Source organism: Daucus carota, chromosome 5, assembly GCF_001625215.2.
Source record: "Daucus carota subsp. sativus chromosome 5, DH1 v3.0, whole genome shotgun sequence".
Classification (NCBI taxonomy): Eukaryota; Viridiplantae; Streptophyta; class Magnoliopsida; order Apiales; family Apiaceae; genus Daucus; species Daucus carota.
The window spans coordinates 18,189,580-18,207,233 of NC_030385.2; the positions used below are offsets into that span (position 1 = coordinate 18,189,580).

The 17,654-nt window shown below is 33.1% G+C and overlaps 3 protein-coding genes across 3 annotated transcripts; 2 read left to right on the plus strand and 1 right to left on the minus strand.

Moving 5' to 3' along the window:
- Positions 1–3,150: 3,150 nt before the first annotated feature.
- On the plus strand, positions 3,151–6,277 carry LOC108220460 (lysM domain-containing GPI-anchored protein 1). Its single transcript, XM_017394238.2, has 5 exons — positions 3,151–4,207; positions 4,511–4,628; positions 4,714–4,875; positions 4,981–5,012; positions 5,893–6,277. The coding sequence occupies exons 1-5, from the start codon at positions 3,541–3,543 to the stop codon at positions 6,180–6,182; spliced, it is 1,269 nt and encodes a 422-aa protein (XP_017249727.2). The 5' UTR covers positions 3,151–3,540; the 3' UTR covers positions 6,183–6,277.
- A 719-nt stretch (positions 6,278–6,996) lies between these two features.
- LOC108222371 (aspartic proteinase nepenthesin-1) lies at positions 6,997–8,424 on the minus strand. Its single transcript, XM_017396290.2, has one exon. It carries the CDS (start codon positions 8,362–8,364, stop codon positions 7,078–7,080), a length of 1,287 nt encoding a protein of 428 aa, XP_017251779.1. The 5' UTR covers positions 8,365–8,424; the 3' UTR covers positions 6,997–7,077.
- Positions 8,425–11,273: 2,849 nt separating this feature from the next.
- LOC108221432 (protein FAR1-RELATED SEQUENCE 5-like) lies at positions 11,274–14,213 on the plus strand. The gene is made up of 5 exons (XM_064093883.1): positions 11,274–11,346; positions 11,456–12,266; positions 12,396–12,603; positions 13,238–13,795; positions 13,881–14,213. The coding sequence occupies exons 1-5, from the start codon at positions 11,274–11,276 to the stop codon at positions 14,211–14,213; spliced, it is 1,983 nt and encodes a 660-aa protein (XP_063949953.1).
- The last annotated feature ends 3,441 nt before the right edge of the window (positions 14,214–17,654 follow it).

The window sequence follows — 17,654 nt, forward strand, 5'->3', positions numbered from 1 at the left end:
TTTTGGTTTCTGATTTCGATGCTGTAACCTATTAGCGATCCTGTTTTTAGGGGGTCAAAGTGATTTTGATTTAAATCTCTTTTAAAATTGCCAGATTTTTTTTTATTTATCTGTTTTACCTTCTTCCGCAAATACAGGTTTTTAAATGATTTTCTTTTAGTGGCACCAAATCCAGACCCCCTGATTTGGGGATGTCACAACTAGGCTGTTCTTGAAGTGATTATTGCCCCACTACACTGTAATGGGTGTCGCAATATCGCTCACAGGATAAAACAGCACAGACCGAACCGCTCACAGACACAGAAACGATCAACAACAACTAGCACCTCAATTTGCCCAAAAAATCTATCCAACTCATATATGTTTGCAAGATAGGCACTTAGAGAATACAAGAATTATATTATGTGCAAGTTAAGCACTTAGAATTCCACGTGTGCAAAATAAGCACTTAGAATTCTTTTAGCTAGGCAGGCACACACAATTCTTATCTAAAACCTCAAGCGTACCTCTCTTTATATAGGGACAAAGAGTTGCTCTTCTTCTATTTTACTTGATATGGGATCAAGTCACAAAATCAAAAAAAAAAACAAAACAAAGCAGGTTTTGTTCATCATTTATATTATTCAGATTACTTAATATTAATATTATATAATATATTCAGAGTCTGATCATTTAAAATAATCCCGACTCAATATATTTAATATTAATAATTAAATTATCAATATAAATAAATAATAAACTTGTAAAAGATATAGAAGTTTTAACAACACTAATACAAGATGCTATGTAAACTCCATAACTTTCTTTTACTAAATCAATGTGGGACTAAATCCACATGACCAATTTCAACTAAGCAACTTGGTCTCAATATATTTATAGATAGCACTAAGAAAATGTCTTAATCTAAATACGAAAGTTTAAGTCCTCATAATAAGGAATAACCTCCAACTATTAGTTTTCATAAATTACATGAACATATATAAAATATGACTCAAACTTTCCATTTTCTAACATACTGATATACACATAAAGATGTATACATACAACGACGAACACAATCAATTAATTACCTTTGAATCCAATCCCTTTTTTGGCCCGCTGATTTGCTTGGTTTCTTTTTGTCTGACTCTAATTGCGTTCATATGCTCCCCCCTCTTGAACCGACTGTACTGCTAATTGTACTTTCTTTTTAAAAAAATTGGTTTTATACATAATTGTCTATAAAATAAATATATATTTGACAAACTTCTAAAATTTCAATCTTCCAAATATACAAAAATAATATTTTTAGAAAGATTATTTGATTTCTTGTAAATAACTGTTTGAGTAATTATTTTATTTGCAAATAATTAAAATTATCATTCGCAATATTTTAAAACTTGTTAAATAATTCAAAACATAGAACTCTCACAATTCGGATATTTTTCTAATTTAAATCCAGTAATATAATTGATACAAATAAATACCAATTAAATTTTCAGATTTAAAAGATAATTTGAATAAGAAAATCCTGATTTTAATAAAATCACACGAGGAACAACAACATAAATGCATCTAACAAATCACATAATCACATCATTTCACATAACTTGCACATAATATTTATTACCCACATATTAACATAAATATTCGATATCCCACTGACCCAGAAAGTAATTAAATAAATAATTTTACAAACTCATCAAACTAGAATAAAATATAAAATTTTATTCCTCCTTTTCTATAAAATCATGAATACAAAATATAAAATAATTTCTAAAATCCGGGTCGTCACAACAAATGTTTGAATTCAATTATGAATAAAATATAAGTTAAGAGCGAATACAAAAAGAGCATTGTTGGAGTTGGCACTCTTAATTTTATATTAAATTACTAGGAGTTTGATTTTTAAATTAGGTGTTTGGCTAAGTTTTTTATAAGGGCTTCCAAGCTTTTTTTAGCACTTTGAGCAGCTTCTATTTTTTACGTAGTGTTTGGCAAAAATAAGCAGAAGTGCTTTTTTGGGTTTTTTAAGTCAGAAGCCGGAAGTTAGAAATGCTAGTTTTTTTTGAGCTTTTTCAATGATTTACATTTGTTATGAAGTTTTAAAAAATTTAATATATAATAAACTTTATTTATTAATAAAGGTTTTTTATTTTAATAATTTGAATTTTTTTAAATTTATAAATTTAAATTACCAAACACTCAATTGACTTATAAGAAAAAGTTATCCAAACACTTTTAATAACTTATAAGTCAAGTTCACTTATTAATTATAATCTAATTCTTTATTTCAAGCAATAAGTTACTTTTTTAAGTTAAGTCAAACGGCCCCATTTCATATTTTATATAAATTTAATATGTGATAGAGGAGTGAGAAACTAAAGAATAATAGTTTGTGAATAATGTTGTAAAGAGAAGAGAGAGAAAGAATTAATTAAAAAGAATATATAGATGAGGATGGGGATTGGGATGTAGAAAATTTTTAGAAGATAAATAAAATTTGAAGATAATTTTAGAGATTTACTATTTTTAGTATGATTTTGGGGATGGGGAAGGGGAACCCATTGTGAATGCTCTTAGTAATTTAAATAGTCACCTAAGAGTCTTTTGAAGCAATTTTTTTATTTCCTTCTCAAATTTTAAGTTAAGTGCGTAAATGAGGAGATTTTTGGAGATGATATTGTTGGACTGATTTTCAAATCTCTGTGCCACAACATTTTTAGGGTTTTAATATAGGTTGTTTGGTCAAATAGGCACACCTATGCACATTGACCGTAATCCAGAAGCATACTGTAGTCACAACTGAAAATTACTTTCTCCGTCCCCCTCAATTGTTTATATTGGACTATTGGAGGGAGACACGGAAACCAAGATAATGTATGAAAAAAATGAGTAAAATGGTGGGACCTATCAATATCTAATAATAGATTAGAGATAGTGGAGGAAAGTAGTGGGTGTAATATTAGTTTTTATTGTTAAATGTGAGAAGATAGTGGATGTAATGATGGTAAAAACTTATTATTTATAGTAACGTAAAAAAATGAGAACAACATCCCAAAATAGTAACCGTAAAGAAATGAGAGGGAGAGAAACAGTAAATTATTGTACTTTAGAACTCAGAAGTACTCCTAGTATATTACTCTGTTTTCCCACCCACATTACTTTTCATTTCTATCTTCTTGATTAATCAACTCACCAAGTTTCTACCTTTCCTAAACCTTAATAAAGCCACTAGGCATAAGTTTTAAGTTGATAGAATCACTGATAAAAAGGAGGAAGAAATCGAATGGACCCCTGAAACCCTAGAAAACTCCTTTCAACATTTTCTTCAGAAAGATTATATTTTTCCCCACACAAATCTTTTTAAAGTTTCAGTGTTGTTGGACTTATACCAAACCCCAGTTATGAATTTCTCACCCCAGTCTTCTTCACTCTTTAGCTAAACATGCCAAAACTTTGTCCAGACAAGGAAGAACAAAACAAAAAGAAGAAGAAGAACTTTCTTTCCTTTCCCATCAATCTTTCCAAGACTTCATTTCTCAAAAAAAGCTTCTCAAAATGGCTAATAAAAATCCCATCTTTCTCTTTTTTCCCACTATGTTGTTTCTGTTTAATTTACCTTGTATAACCCCCAAGTCCACTATTGAGCCTTGCTCAACCTCAGATTCTTGCAACTCTTTACTTGGCTACACTTTGTACACAGACCTCAAAGTCTCTGAGGTGGCTTCTCTCTTCCAAATTGACCCAATATATCTCCTCACAGCCAATGCCATTGACATTTCTTACCCAGATGTTGAGAACCACATCCTCCCCTCTCAGCTCTTCCTCAAAATCCCCATTATATGTTCTTGTGTTGATGGTATTCGAAAATCTGTTTCCACGCGTTACAAGACTAGGCCTTTGGACACTCTTTCGCTTATTGCTGATTCCATTTATGGGGGTCTTGTGTCTGCTGATCAACTCAGAGAGGCTAATAGTAATTCTGTGTCTGATCCCTCCCTGCTTGATGTCGGTGAGACCCTTGTTGTTCCTTTGCCTTGTACTTGTTTTAATGGCACTGATAATTATTTGCCTGCTATTTACATGTCTTATGTGGTGAGAACTGTGGATACATTGTCGAGTATTGCATCTAGGTATTCAACTACCATTACTGATTTAATGACTGTCAATGCAATGGGCGGTCCGGATATTAAGGATGGTGATATTCTTGCTATACCACTTTCAGGTGAGCTTATGCCTTTGTTTGTAAATTGTATAGAATGTTAGAACTGATTTGATTATTAGTATTAGATTTGGCCTCTTTCGAGTTTCTTTTGTGGTTGCTCAATAATTTAGTAAGATTCTTTGGAAGAGCCATAATAGTAAACTGCAATACACATGATAATAATTACTTGTAATAATGTTTTGTGTAAATTCCTTGCATATATGTTGTGCCTTCTTGGGGTAAGCCAAAGACTTTTCAGTTGTTTGTTTCACTATATTCTGCCTAGTTGATAATTTTCTTAAAAGCAAGCTGTAATGTTTTCAGCTTGTCCATCTGACTTTCCAAGATATGCCTCGGATTATGCCCTGACGGTGCCAAATGGAAGTTATGCCATAACTGCAGGCCATTGTGTGCAATGCAGTTGCGTCTCCGGGAGTAAGAAGTACGGGCGTTTTTTATTTTTGGAAAGTGACTTCTTTTTCTATGGTTGACTTGTGTTATTGGATTTGACCACGATTTTGTTGCAGTTTATACTGCATGCCAGCTTCTTTGGCGGTTTCCTGTTCTAGCATGCAATGCAAAAACAGCAATCTTATGCTTGGAAACATTACAATGCAACAGAGTAGTGCTGGCTGCAATGTTACTTCTTGTAATTACGGGGGATTTGTCAACGGAACCATTATCACTATGTATGACTTCAAAATATATTACAAGCATGCCAAATTCTCTCACACGCAGTATTTGTTATTCAGCATTTTTATGCTTCTCTTAATTATTTTGCATCTTCTCTGCAGATTGTCTGCATCCCTGCAACCTCGATGCCCAGGTAAGAGATTGAAAACTGCTACTCCCTTTCTTAATGGTAATATGTGGGGGTGTTTGTCTAAGCTTAAAAGTAACCTAAAAGATAAAAATTACTTAAAAAGTAATATTTTGGCCTAGTTGTGTAAAAGGTAAAAGTAAATTAAAATTGACTTATTAGTTCAATTCTGAGAAATAGGAACTGTACTAACTTCAGTTACTTGCTATGATGATGCAATATCACTTTATAAAATTGAATCTTATCTTTTTTGAATGTACCCTCTAGTACTTTTTTGTTTCTACATAGAAATCAGAAGTACTATACTACTAATAAAAGTATCAAAGCTGTGTAACTTACAAGTAGATACATTACTAAAATTAAAGTAATTAAAATAAATTAAGGGTATCCAAACTTACAGTACCTTATAAGAAGATAGTTTAGTTATACTTAAAAAGTAATTATAATAATTATACTTATATAATTCTTATTCAAAAAAAATAAAAAATTATACTTATATAATTATATTACTTATTATTAGGGGCTATAATTTTCAAGTTTGACCGGAAGAGAGTGTTTTTGAGAGTCCAGTTCATAATTATTCTCATAAACTGTTTCCTGTCTGTCTCACTATAGTGTATTAATGTTTATAGAGTCAAAAACATCTTACGCATGTTGTATTTTTTATGTTCCGGCTTTATTATTGGAGTGATCATATAAAGGCACAATGCTGTATCGCTGTTGACTGCATATGTTCCTTTCAAAATTTTCTGCGTATAAAAATTTGGGATCTGTCTAGACAAACCCATTACAGCACTTAAAAAGAACTATTTATGTGTATACCTATGATGAAGCTTATTCTACTATGTTTTTTATCGTAGATGTGTGTTTCTTGTATATGAAACAGGACCCCAAGTTTTTCCGCCACTTATAGCTCCGCCTACTGTAGTTGGCCCAGACTCATTATTTTCTCCAGCACCTTCACCTATTCAATCTGCTGGTCCTGGAGCAACAATACCAAAAACCGTGGTGCCTTCAACTGGGACAGTCCAAGGATACCCTCCTGCAAATGGCCCAACAGGAAGCTTCTCAGGTAGCAACTCTGGGTCGCCCTCTTTAGTGAATAACTTTGCGCGTATTCCGCTTGCATTAGTATTGGCTTTCTTTTTATATGCAGTGACATCATACTCATTGTAACATTGGTGATTAATTATCACGTAAAATGTGGATATTATTTTGGTTCTCAGCGTAAACCCGATTATTGCAGCGCATCTAGTAGTTTTTCCTTTGCAGTTTGTTTCCCGTTTTTCTATTTGTAGGTCTCCCTTTTTTCTATTTGTGTTTTTGGTACCTTGAGATGGGAAGTTGCTTTTGATGTGTTATGGCGATTATTTTTGATGCAAATGGTTGGCTGATGGCCAAGTTTCTTTTTCCAGTTAAAATTGAAAAATGTTAGCCAATTGGATCTCTGATATCACATTTGCAGGAGTACTTGATAATCAGAACTAATAGTAACTTCTATATCAACGTTATTCTAGGTGTTTTAGGATGTAAATGATCTTCGATGGTATCTCTTGCTTCACTAGTGTTGTTTCAATATTCAGAGAATGTTAGCGTAAAGGGAGCAATATTATGGTAAAATATAATATAGATATTATATATCCTGGTGCTTGACATTCTACAAATTCTTGCATCCAGTATGAGAATGAAAGATGAAAGGTAAGTGGAGATTTTTCAATTCAATGTACAATTCATATACATAAGCCATGAACTTTTGTTTCAAACTCTCAAGCAGTTGAATATTAAGCCTCCATTGATATGCAACAGAGGCCTTCTTTAATCTTAATTCGATCTTTGCATCCTTATGTAACCTTCTTCCCCCCAACCTGTGCCTCATGAGTTCTTCTTTGCACTTATGTTGGCTTGTATCATAGTTAAATTTTCAATGAAACGACAGAGATAATAGTAGTACTAGTTATAGCATCATAACATGTCAAAATGCATCAGAAAATTGCTTCATATTTAGAAAGACACTTGCATGTCCTTATTTAAGAGTAACATTACTACAGTGGAAGCTTATTTAAATAAGTTATTACAACTGATCACACTGAGTTGGAACAAATGATAAGCTCTCAGTCTCAAGATCATGAAGAACCAAGAAATTCTGCTGCTGCACATTTCCCAGTATAGACATCGAATTTGAAGCTGCCATTCCTAAGCACACCAGTCCCATATTGATATCAGCAATCATATAATTCTCAACCGGCAACTCCAAATCCACACCTTTAAAATGAAACTTGAGTTTGGGAACCTTAATCTCAGATATATCATTCGTTGGCAAATCGAAACACAGATCAAGCCCACCAGAATCTGATTTCGTGACCCTGAGCATCATTTGTGAACTAAACTCTTTCTTGAGCATCTCAAATGCATCTTCTTGGATATAACTTATAGTAGTCCCAGAATCGATTATCATCCCCCCACTACCATCTTCTCGCAACTTGAACAAAGAATCTGATATAGGCAACAGGGTCTCTCCAACACTAATTCCCTGCAGATCAAGATAATAGAAAGTAGGCTGATAGGAACTCTGTATCAGAGGAGTCCATTTTGCATAACTGCTGCTAGTTGAATAGTTGAAATCAGCCAGAGACCCCAAAAGAAGGCTACTTGTTTTGTTATCACCAATTGAAGTCAAACAGTATGAAAATTTTTTGAACCCTAATTGTGAAATGAGTGACAATGGACCGCGGCCTAATCCAACCAAACCCGAGCCCTGTCCGAACCCTGATCCTTGATTGTTGACACCACATCCAAACCCTATATTAGGGACAGACATGGGTTTGCTATTCGTCGAATCAAGAAAAGTAAAAGTCTCCATAGCCATGTAGCCTTGTGAAGATGACTGATCACCATAAGTGTAGAGATACTTGCATCCATTATCACACCTAAAAATGTTCATGTCCTTGCATAATTGACTAGAACAAGGAATGGCAGAGTAGGAAGAGGAGTTTTTCGGGTCGAAAACTGGAGTAGGCTGATCAAAACACTTGGTGCATGGACTACACTGTGTCCATATGAGATCACTGCCTGTGTCAAGTATAGCAGAGAATGGCTTAGGTGGCGTGCCAATAGAAATGTTCATCAAGAACTCCCCCTGGCCGGAAAAAACAGGGGACTGCATGGTGGCCATCATCGACAGCCTTTCCACGCGGGCTTTGCTACGTGCAAGTGCATGTTGGAGGAGCTGGAGTTTTGAGTAGTTTTGAGAGGAATGAAGGTGTGTAAGATGGATTTTTAATGGTGGGGAAGATAGTGATAGTGATGATGTTAGGAGGAAAAGGAATGTGATGAGTACAAGGAATGGTGAAAAGGCCATGATTCAGAGCATATAGTAGCTACATTGTTATGAAAAGGAGTATATATATAAGCTGAGGAGCTGCAGGTGGAAAGGCTAAAGGGCCAGGGGCATTACAGTGGAGGAAAACAAAAAGACAGAGGAGGTATTAAGTGTGTATTAAGTGCATGTTTACATATACAATTAATTTTCTGTAATTTTTTACTTGCAGTAATTATTTTTATTTTTTTTCGCCAAGACTTGCAGTAATTCTCAACTTGTCTTGTATACTTAATCTTTTGCGCAGTTAGTCAATTCTGCGTTCAATAAACGCACATTGTATTTTATATAATGATTTAAGTTATTAAACATTCGTTTAATAAAAAATACCAAACTATGTAAAATGGCGTTTTGGTCACCCAATTGATTGGAAAATTGCAATTGGGTCATCCAACTCAAAAAACTTTCAGTCAAATCATTACATTCTTAAAAATTTTCATTCAGGTCACTGACCGTTACCCTCCGTTAAAAATTACACGAGCAAGTACACGAGAGAGATTGATTGAGGAAAGAGGTGAGATTGAGAGTGATTTGGGAGAGGGAGAGAGACGAGAGTGAGAGATTAGAGAGACGGTGATGCTGAGCATAAAGGAAAGAAAAAAGAAATAAGAAAAGAAGTACTAAATAGACGGGGAGTATACGGGACACTGTTTTATGGCCTTTGGCTGCCACGAACCTTTTATTTTAAGCTGAATAATCATCCAAACACCCGCTATTTAGTTGATTTACGGGATAACTCGCAATAAAACTTTCTCAAAAAATTACCAAACTAATTTTATAAATTACCGAATATTATAAAACTAATAAAATAAAAGTTTCAGGATTTATAGAGCATTTTCGAAATTTATACAAAATTAAGAAGTTAGCTGCGTTTAGAAACTAATTAAAAAAAACATGACCTTACAGAAATAAGATTTTTAATATTTTAAAAACTCCTAAAAATATTTATTATCATTATTAAATAATTAAAAGATTTTTGAAATCACTTTCATATTTTCAGGAATTCATTTTCCTAAAGTCCGTTTTTAAGAAAATCATAAATATTTATAAAGCAACACAACAATTAGTAACAAATATACACACAAGCATAAGTTACATCCAGATGATAAACTTAAATCATAGAACAAGTAATTCATATATTTAACATGGTATTTAATTCAAAACAGACAACAAAATTTCGATACCCTAGTGAACCAGAAAAAATAATTTAAACATGTACTTTTAAAATTTATTAAACTAGAATAGAATAATATTTTATTCCGCATTTTCTAAAGAATCAAAAATAAACAACAAAATAAATTTTGAAAAATCCGAGTCGTCACAATCTACCCCCCTTAAAAGGATTCCGTCCTCGGAATCAGCGAAAAGCAAACTAGAGCGTAAGATCTCCATAATCCGTAATACTTTCTTTATGATATAAATTTTTCTTGATCGCTTCCGTATACCAGCATTGTCATCCGCTTTCATCCTGGTGCCTTCTACTACAAAGTCTTAATTCATATTGGCAACTCGGTTGGCATACCTCTAACTGTTAAAGATAACAAGAATCTTGAAGATTTAAAAGTATGACAAATTTCATATATTGAAGCAAATGTTACATGATTGAAATAGAAGAATAACTGAGAGATCAATATGATCTAAAGAACTCGGTGTTGCGTGTCTATATTATGACACTACTAAAGGTAGTTAACCTTCTTGTAATGTACAACACACACAAGTGATGGCGTCCCATCCAACTCCTATCACACAGACAAGTAGTCCTTGTGTCCCCTATAAATAGAGTTGTTCATCTCAGTTAGAGTAGAGAATATGAAAAGGATTCGAAATTATAAAAATTGAATAGATTCTAAAGGAGTTACAGTAAGCACAAGTATCATTTGAGAACTCAAGTGAGGGGAAAAATATATTCTTTATCGAATATCTTTAAGAACGTGATGTCAGAACAAATCATTGATGGGGAAAGAAATCAATATAATCAACAATGAGAAAGGTATTGCCAGGATTCTCACAGATGTCTTATTGATCAATTCCTCTGATGACTCGTTTTGATTCCAATGATTCTCCTTGATGTTCTAGTGACCACTTGCATATATTATTGTTGACTCATAATAGCCTCTGAAAATCCCATCATTGATATCGTTGTCGCTCAGAAGTCTTATCCAACTTTACATAATCATCACCGTAGAGCGTTGACGCCTTAACTCACTTAAGTATTAGATCGAATAATCTAACACGAACTTTACGTAGCTCTAACGCTCACTACTTTACTATATACAAAGCTTTAAACTCGAATTTGTTAATACCTCTATTCTTTCACCAATTCTAGATATCTCTAACAAGAATCAAAAGGTAACTCTCCAAATAATACTCAACACTTGGCATATACTATAAATGTTATATTAGACTGTGTGAGAATCACTACGAGCCCGACCTCAACTGGTTCTAACTTGAAGGTTCTGCTGATAGGTCTAACTTCGACCCTCTTAGAATGATATAACTCTGAATTGGTCAATATACTATGGACTGGAAGAACTAGAATTAGGAATTGTGATGTCTATAACTATAAACACTTAAACTGGAGTAAGATCCTGGGAGAACTCATATTATCAAGAGAACCGAGAGAACTCCTAAATCTGCCGTTGATTAAGAATCTTAATATATTTCTATTTTGAAATAATATCTTTACAAAATCAATCAAATCTAATTATTCTAGGGGTATTTTTGTACAAAAAAATATATATAATCAATAGCATTTTATTACCCTTTTTAATGATTTTCTTGCTGTTTTTAAGTTTCTTAACATTTTACAGTTCTTTTTTAAAGCAATCAAAGCAATCAACCTAAAATAAGCACTCTTTCATCTTCTTTCTCTTATCAAAACATAACAGACGATGAACAAAGCTGTGGACAACCTTAAGACTATGAACAAAGCTGTGCACAACCCTTTAGATGATCACGTCCAACGTAAGTTCAGTAAATCTTTTTCATTTTTTTTTTGCGTATCGGTCAATACAAGAGCATTTGTATTCTGAACTACCATATTTTCTTTTTGTTTTGTTTTTGATTCTTTTAGTACTGGAAGACAAGGATGAAGCTGTGTACGATCAGTCAAAAACTATACAAGAATTTATTCCGCGGTGTGATCCTTCGAAGAGACCATTTCTAAATCAGACTTTCGACGATTTGGATTCTGTCTACGAGTTCTACAAAGAATACGGACGAGTTTGTGGTTTTGATATTAGAAAATCAGCTGAAAAAAACGACAGATCAGGGAATACAATCAGTAAATATTATGTTTGCTCCAGATCAGGTTCTAGTGAAAAGGATTCACGAAAATCTGAAGATGGAGTTGTGACTCACAAACATCGAACAAGAAAAACCGTATCTATTAAGTGTTTATGTCCTGCATTGATACGTGTCAACATAGCGGGCAATGGTAGTTGCATTCTTAAGAGATTCATTGAAGAACACAACCATTCATTTGCTGATAGGGATGGTGCTCAGTTTCTCCGTTGCAATCGGAATCTTACATATTTTCACAAGAGTTTTATTTTCGATGCATCAAAACTGAATATAGGAGCCACTCGTGCACATGGAATTGTTTCAGCGATGACAGGCTCTCATGAAAATGTTGGTGCAACCACAGTGGATTTTAAAAATTTTTCGAGGGATGTTAAAAAAAAAATAGGGATACATGATGCTGATATGATTATACAGAAGTTTCATGATATCCAATGCAGTTCTGATCCTGCATTCAAATTTGAATATGAAACTGATTCTTCAAACCATCTAACGCGTTTATTCTGGGCTGACGGAATAAACAGAAAAAGCTATGAAGTTTTTGGAGATGTTGTATCCTTTGATGCAACATACAGGACAAACAAGTAATAACAAAAACACCTATCAAGAGATCCTGGATTGTCATGTAGGAGATAATATTAATTTGTTTTTTTCTTGACCAGGTATGGTATGGTTTTTGTACCTTTGATTGGAATAGATAACCATTGAAAAAGCACTACATTTGCTGGTGCTTTGCTTGAGAGCGAATCTGCAGAAAGCTTCAAGTGGCTATGTAATACTATGAAAAGCATTTTTGGACGAGAACCGAAATGTATCATCACAGACCAATGCCCAGCAATGAAAGTTGCTTTGGAGACTGTATTTCCACTAGTAAAACACAGGCTTTGTATGTGGCATATTATGAAGAAGTTCCCATCAAAGGTAAATATTATACAAACTAATACAAAAGCCCATTTGTGTGTTCTGTAGCTATTCTTAGTTCATCAGTTTCAATTTTTACATGTAAGATATATTGTATTCTGCAGCTAGAATCATTGTTTTGCGCAGAATCTCCTTTCATGGATAAGTCCTAATTAAGAAGATGTGGACAGATTAAATATTAGAATCAAAAATAGAAGGAAAACATAGTAATTTTTTGAATACTAATTGTAAACAAAACCAGAGCAACAACAATAGAATGGGAATGAAAACAAAAATGAACATAATGGGTAACTTCTTAGAATCCAGTAGTTGTGAAAAATTTTTTATGAGTAAAAAAAAAACAAGCACAACTAAAAAGTTAGTAAAAGAATTCAGAAAAGAATTCCAAAAAAGTAAAATAAATATAACTCTTAAAATAACTTAAATCTACGTGCGGTTCACTTACTCAACTAAATTTAAAATCTAGTAAAGAATCCTAATATAGTTTAGGACAAAACTTTATTGAATCTTTGAGGATTCATGTTACTAGACTTGCTATTCTACAAACTTAAACAAAGGACCAAATGTGTATTCTGTAGTTTTTCTTAATGCATCACTTTCACTTTTACTTGTAATATTGATTGTTACTATGCAGCTAGGGTCATTGTTTTGCGCAGAGTCTGCGTTCATGGACAGATTAAATAAGTTTGTTTGGTCTGACCATACATCACCGTTAGATTTTGAGGAAGGTTGGAACGAAGTCATATCAGATTTTAATCTTTCCGGTAATAAATGGCTTACCGAATTATACGATATACGTCATTCATGGATACCTGCATACTTCAATGACGAACCAATGTTGGGTTTATTAAGAACAACTTCAAGATCAGAGAGTTCAAATTTCTACTTTAACCACTTCGTACAGAAAGGAGATACACTATCAGAATTTTATATATGTTATGACAGTGCTATTTCAAGGCAGAGATACCAACAAAAGCAGCTTGCACATTATGACAACATAGTTCCTAGAACCTTGTCAAACAAGGAAATCGAGAAAGATGCTGCACAACATTACACAAGGGTAATGTTCTACAAGATACAAGAGGAGATCATGGGCTGCAGTGGAGATATCTCTATTATGGATTTGAAAATGGTTGATTTAGTCAAAACAGTTGTCATAAAAGATCCTCAAAATAAATCAAATTGTTTTGAGGTAAAACTTTATATTGCAAAGCATTCTTCATGTTTCTCTCCTTTAATCTAGTTCACATAACGATCATTTATTTATTTGTTGACAGGTATCTCTAAATCTTGAAACACACGATTTAGAGTGTTCTTGTAAGCTTTTCACACGCGTTGGATACCTATGTAGCCATGCATTTTTCTGTTTAGGTATTAGTGGAATCCACATAATACCAAGGCAGTATGTTATGAATAGGTGGCTAAAGAAAGCAGTGGAGAGATTTTCAACATTAGAGCTTGGAGAAATTTCAGACCCATTATCTGGGGAAGAGTCTCGTAGAAAGAAGCTGCAGGAGTGTTGGTTTATTTTCCAAAGTTGCGTTAGTGAGGCATCCTCTGACCAAGGTCAAATTAATTCCCTTTACTCCCTCGAACCTTACTCCACTTAAACTTAATCATCTAGCTCCATTTTATTCTACTCAGAAAGACTATCCCCAAATAGTCTTACGATACCTCTATGTGAGGTTACACCACGTAATCCTTTTTATTAAACCTATTATTACAAACTATATTCTGATTTCAATAACTTATAACCTGTAGCTCTGATACCAACTGTGACATCCCTCAAATCCGGGGGTCTAGATCTGGTACCACGTGTAAATAAAAATAATTTAAAACCTGTAGTTTTGAGCCATTAAAAGAAAAATATTTTAAACCTGTATTTTTGGAAGAAAGTAAAAACAAGTATTTCTAAACCTGGATATATTTTTTTTTAAAAAAAAAAGGTTTTTAATTCAAAATTAATTTCACCCCCTGAAAACAGGATCGCATACAAGCTATAGCATTGAAATCAGAAACTAAAACTATAAAATCTTATTTACAAATTAAACTACATTATCAGCTAGACCTCGATAAGAAGAGTAGCTGATAACCAAATAAACAAATCTAATTTCCAACTAAATTGAATTGCAGAACTCCAACTGCATCTAGTCTTAATGACATCATCCTGAATACTCTACCTGTCCATCTGCTTGAAACTCAACCACTTGCAATCCTTGCCTAGTCTTAAGTGAATCATCTTTATTCCTAGCTGAAAAGGGTTAGAAGGAATAGCAAGAATGAGCAATAATGCTCAGCAAGAATAATAAAATGAAATTGATATTTGTTGTACAGCAATGCCATAATAAAGAAGTGAAAATATTTAAAACTGCAGAAATGGATGTATAAGCAAATATCTCTTGAAGGCAGGGTAACTTCTTTTTAAACTATTCACAATTTTATTGGGCTTTAAAAATAATTGGACACCTGGCTATAACAGATGATCAGTCATGTTATAGTCCATAAACCAAGCTTTTTCAGCAAGGTTGACAAATATTACGAATTCCGGTAATCCGGGCTTAAGGAGCCACCTTTCACGCTGGGCCGGTGCCCGAGCCTCTTACGCAAAAACAACCCAATAGTTTAATTTTTAAAACAATCTGCAGTTCCATCATGTAATTCAAGAGCCAGAATAACATTTTGTTAAAACAATTTCTTTATGCATATCATAGTGTAGAGTCGATACCAAAAGTGTTATCCGTTCAACCAAAAGATTTAAAAGTACTAGATATGCTTCACAGGAAAGTAATTGCAAATAATTTGAATCATGATATAAAGAAGGTTTTAGTATCTATAGGTACTAGAGGAGTAGGGTAGAAATACTTGCTTCCAAATTGCGAGAGAAAGGTAGAAGTACTTGCCTTAACTCCGGTGTCTAGCTCAGATTTATAATAATACTATATACCGCCATATCATTCCATTCTGTCAGCTTCTGACAAGCTTTTATCTATAACAAATCTCCGCCCTACTTCAACTTGCAACACTACTTGGCTAATTCTGGATACCCATTTCAATCACTTCTCGATCAATGCCTCGGTCAATGTCTTCAATTCCACTGATTTATAACTGGTGCAGGGCTATGGTGGTTGCCGGAAGGAGGAAGATACAGGCGGTGCCACAGTGGTGGTTCTGGCCGGAAGAGAAAGCGGCGGCAAAGACCCGGCGGCTGTAGCAACGGCAGGAGGAAGAAAGAGCAAGTACACGAGAGAGATTGATTGAGGAAAGAGGTGAGATTGAGAGTGATTTGGGAGAGGGAGAGAGACGAGAGTGAGAGATTAGAGAGACGGTGATGCTGAGCATAAAGGAAAGAAAAAAGAAATAAGAAAAGAAGTACTAAATAGACGGGGAGTATACGGGACACTGTTTTATGGCCTTTGGCTGCCACGAACCTTTTATTTTAAGCTGAATAATCATCCAAACACTCGCTATTTAGTTGATTTACGGGATAACTCGCAATAAAACTTTCTCAAAAAATTACCAAACTAATTTTATAAATTACCGAATATTATAAAACTAATAAAATAAAAGTTTCAGGATTTATAGAGCATTTTCGAAATTTATACAAAATTAAGAAGTTAGCTGCGTTTAGAAACTAATTAAAAAAAACATGACCTTACAGAAATAAGATTTTTAATATTTTAAAAACTCCTAAAAATATTTATTATCATTATTAAATAATTAAAAGATTTTTGAAATCACTTTCATATTTTCAGGAATTCATTTTCCTAAAGTCCGTTTTTAAGAAAATCATAAATATTTATAAAGCAACACAACAATTAGTAACAAATATACACACAAGCATAAGTTACATCCAGATGATAAACTTAAACCATAGAACAAGTAATTCATATATTTAACATGGTATTTAATTCAAAACAGACAACAAAATTTCGATACCCTAGTGAACCGGAAAAAATAATTTAAACATGTACTTTTAAAATTTATTAAACTAGAATAGAATAATATTTTATTCCGCATTTTCTAAAGAATCAAAAATAAACAACAAAATAAATTTTGAAAAATCCGAGTCGTCACACCGTTACCATCCGTTAAAATTTTGACGGAAACCTCACTATGCGTCGTGACTTGGATTAAATAAATCCACCGTGGCATGTACAGTCAGCTGAAGTGGCATTTTGGTTACTCAACTGACTACAAACTTGTAATTGGGTTATCAAACTCGAAAAACTTTCATTTAGGTAACTTTAAAAATTGAAAAAAAAAATTAAAAGGAATTTCACAGAAACTTCTTACTTATTAATCTATTCTCGTGTTATATATCTTTTGGTCATTGTGGAAAAGTCCATCAAATTTTTAATGAGTTTTTTCAAAATAGCCTTAAGATATATAAAACGATAAGAGATAAACAAATATTAAGTTTTTGTCGGTGAAACTATTGATTTTATGTGTGTGTATTTGTTTCATTTGTTAATAAGTTTCAAAAATTTTAAGAGAGAAAAAATGGTGCTGCATGATAGTTTTTAATTCTTTTTTTTTCTTCAATTTTTTACGTATATTATGATAAGTGACCTAAATGAAAGTTTTATGAGTTTGATGACCCGATTGTAAGTTTGTAGGCAGTTGAGTGCCCAAAATGTCGCTTCAGCTGATTGTACATGCCACGGTGGATTTATTTAAGCCAAGTGACGATGCTTAGTCAGCTTTCCGTCAAATTTTTAACGGAGTGTAACGGCTAATGACCTGAATGAAATTTTTTAAGAGTATAATGATGTGACTGAAAGTTTTTTGAGTTGGATGACCCAATTGCAAGTTTCTGATCAGTTGAATGACCAAAACGCCGTTTAACCCGTTTATGTAGTAATATTTAGATATGATATTTATACGACTCAGTAGAAATAAATTTTTGTGCTAACATAAATTTTAATTCTAAAAGTTTATTCTTTCACAAAACACAATAATTCTTTATTTTCAAGATTTTAATATCATATAATCTTTTAAAAAAGTTATTTAATTTTCTTTAATATCTTTTTTTGTTTGAAATAAAAATTAAA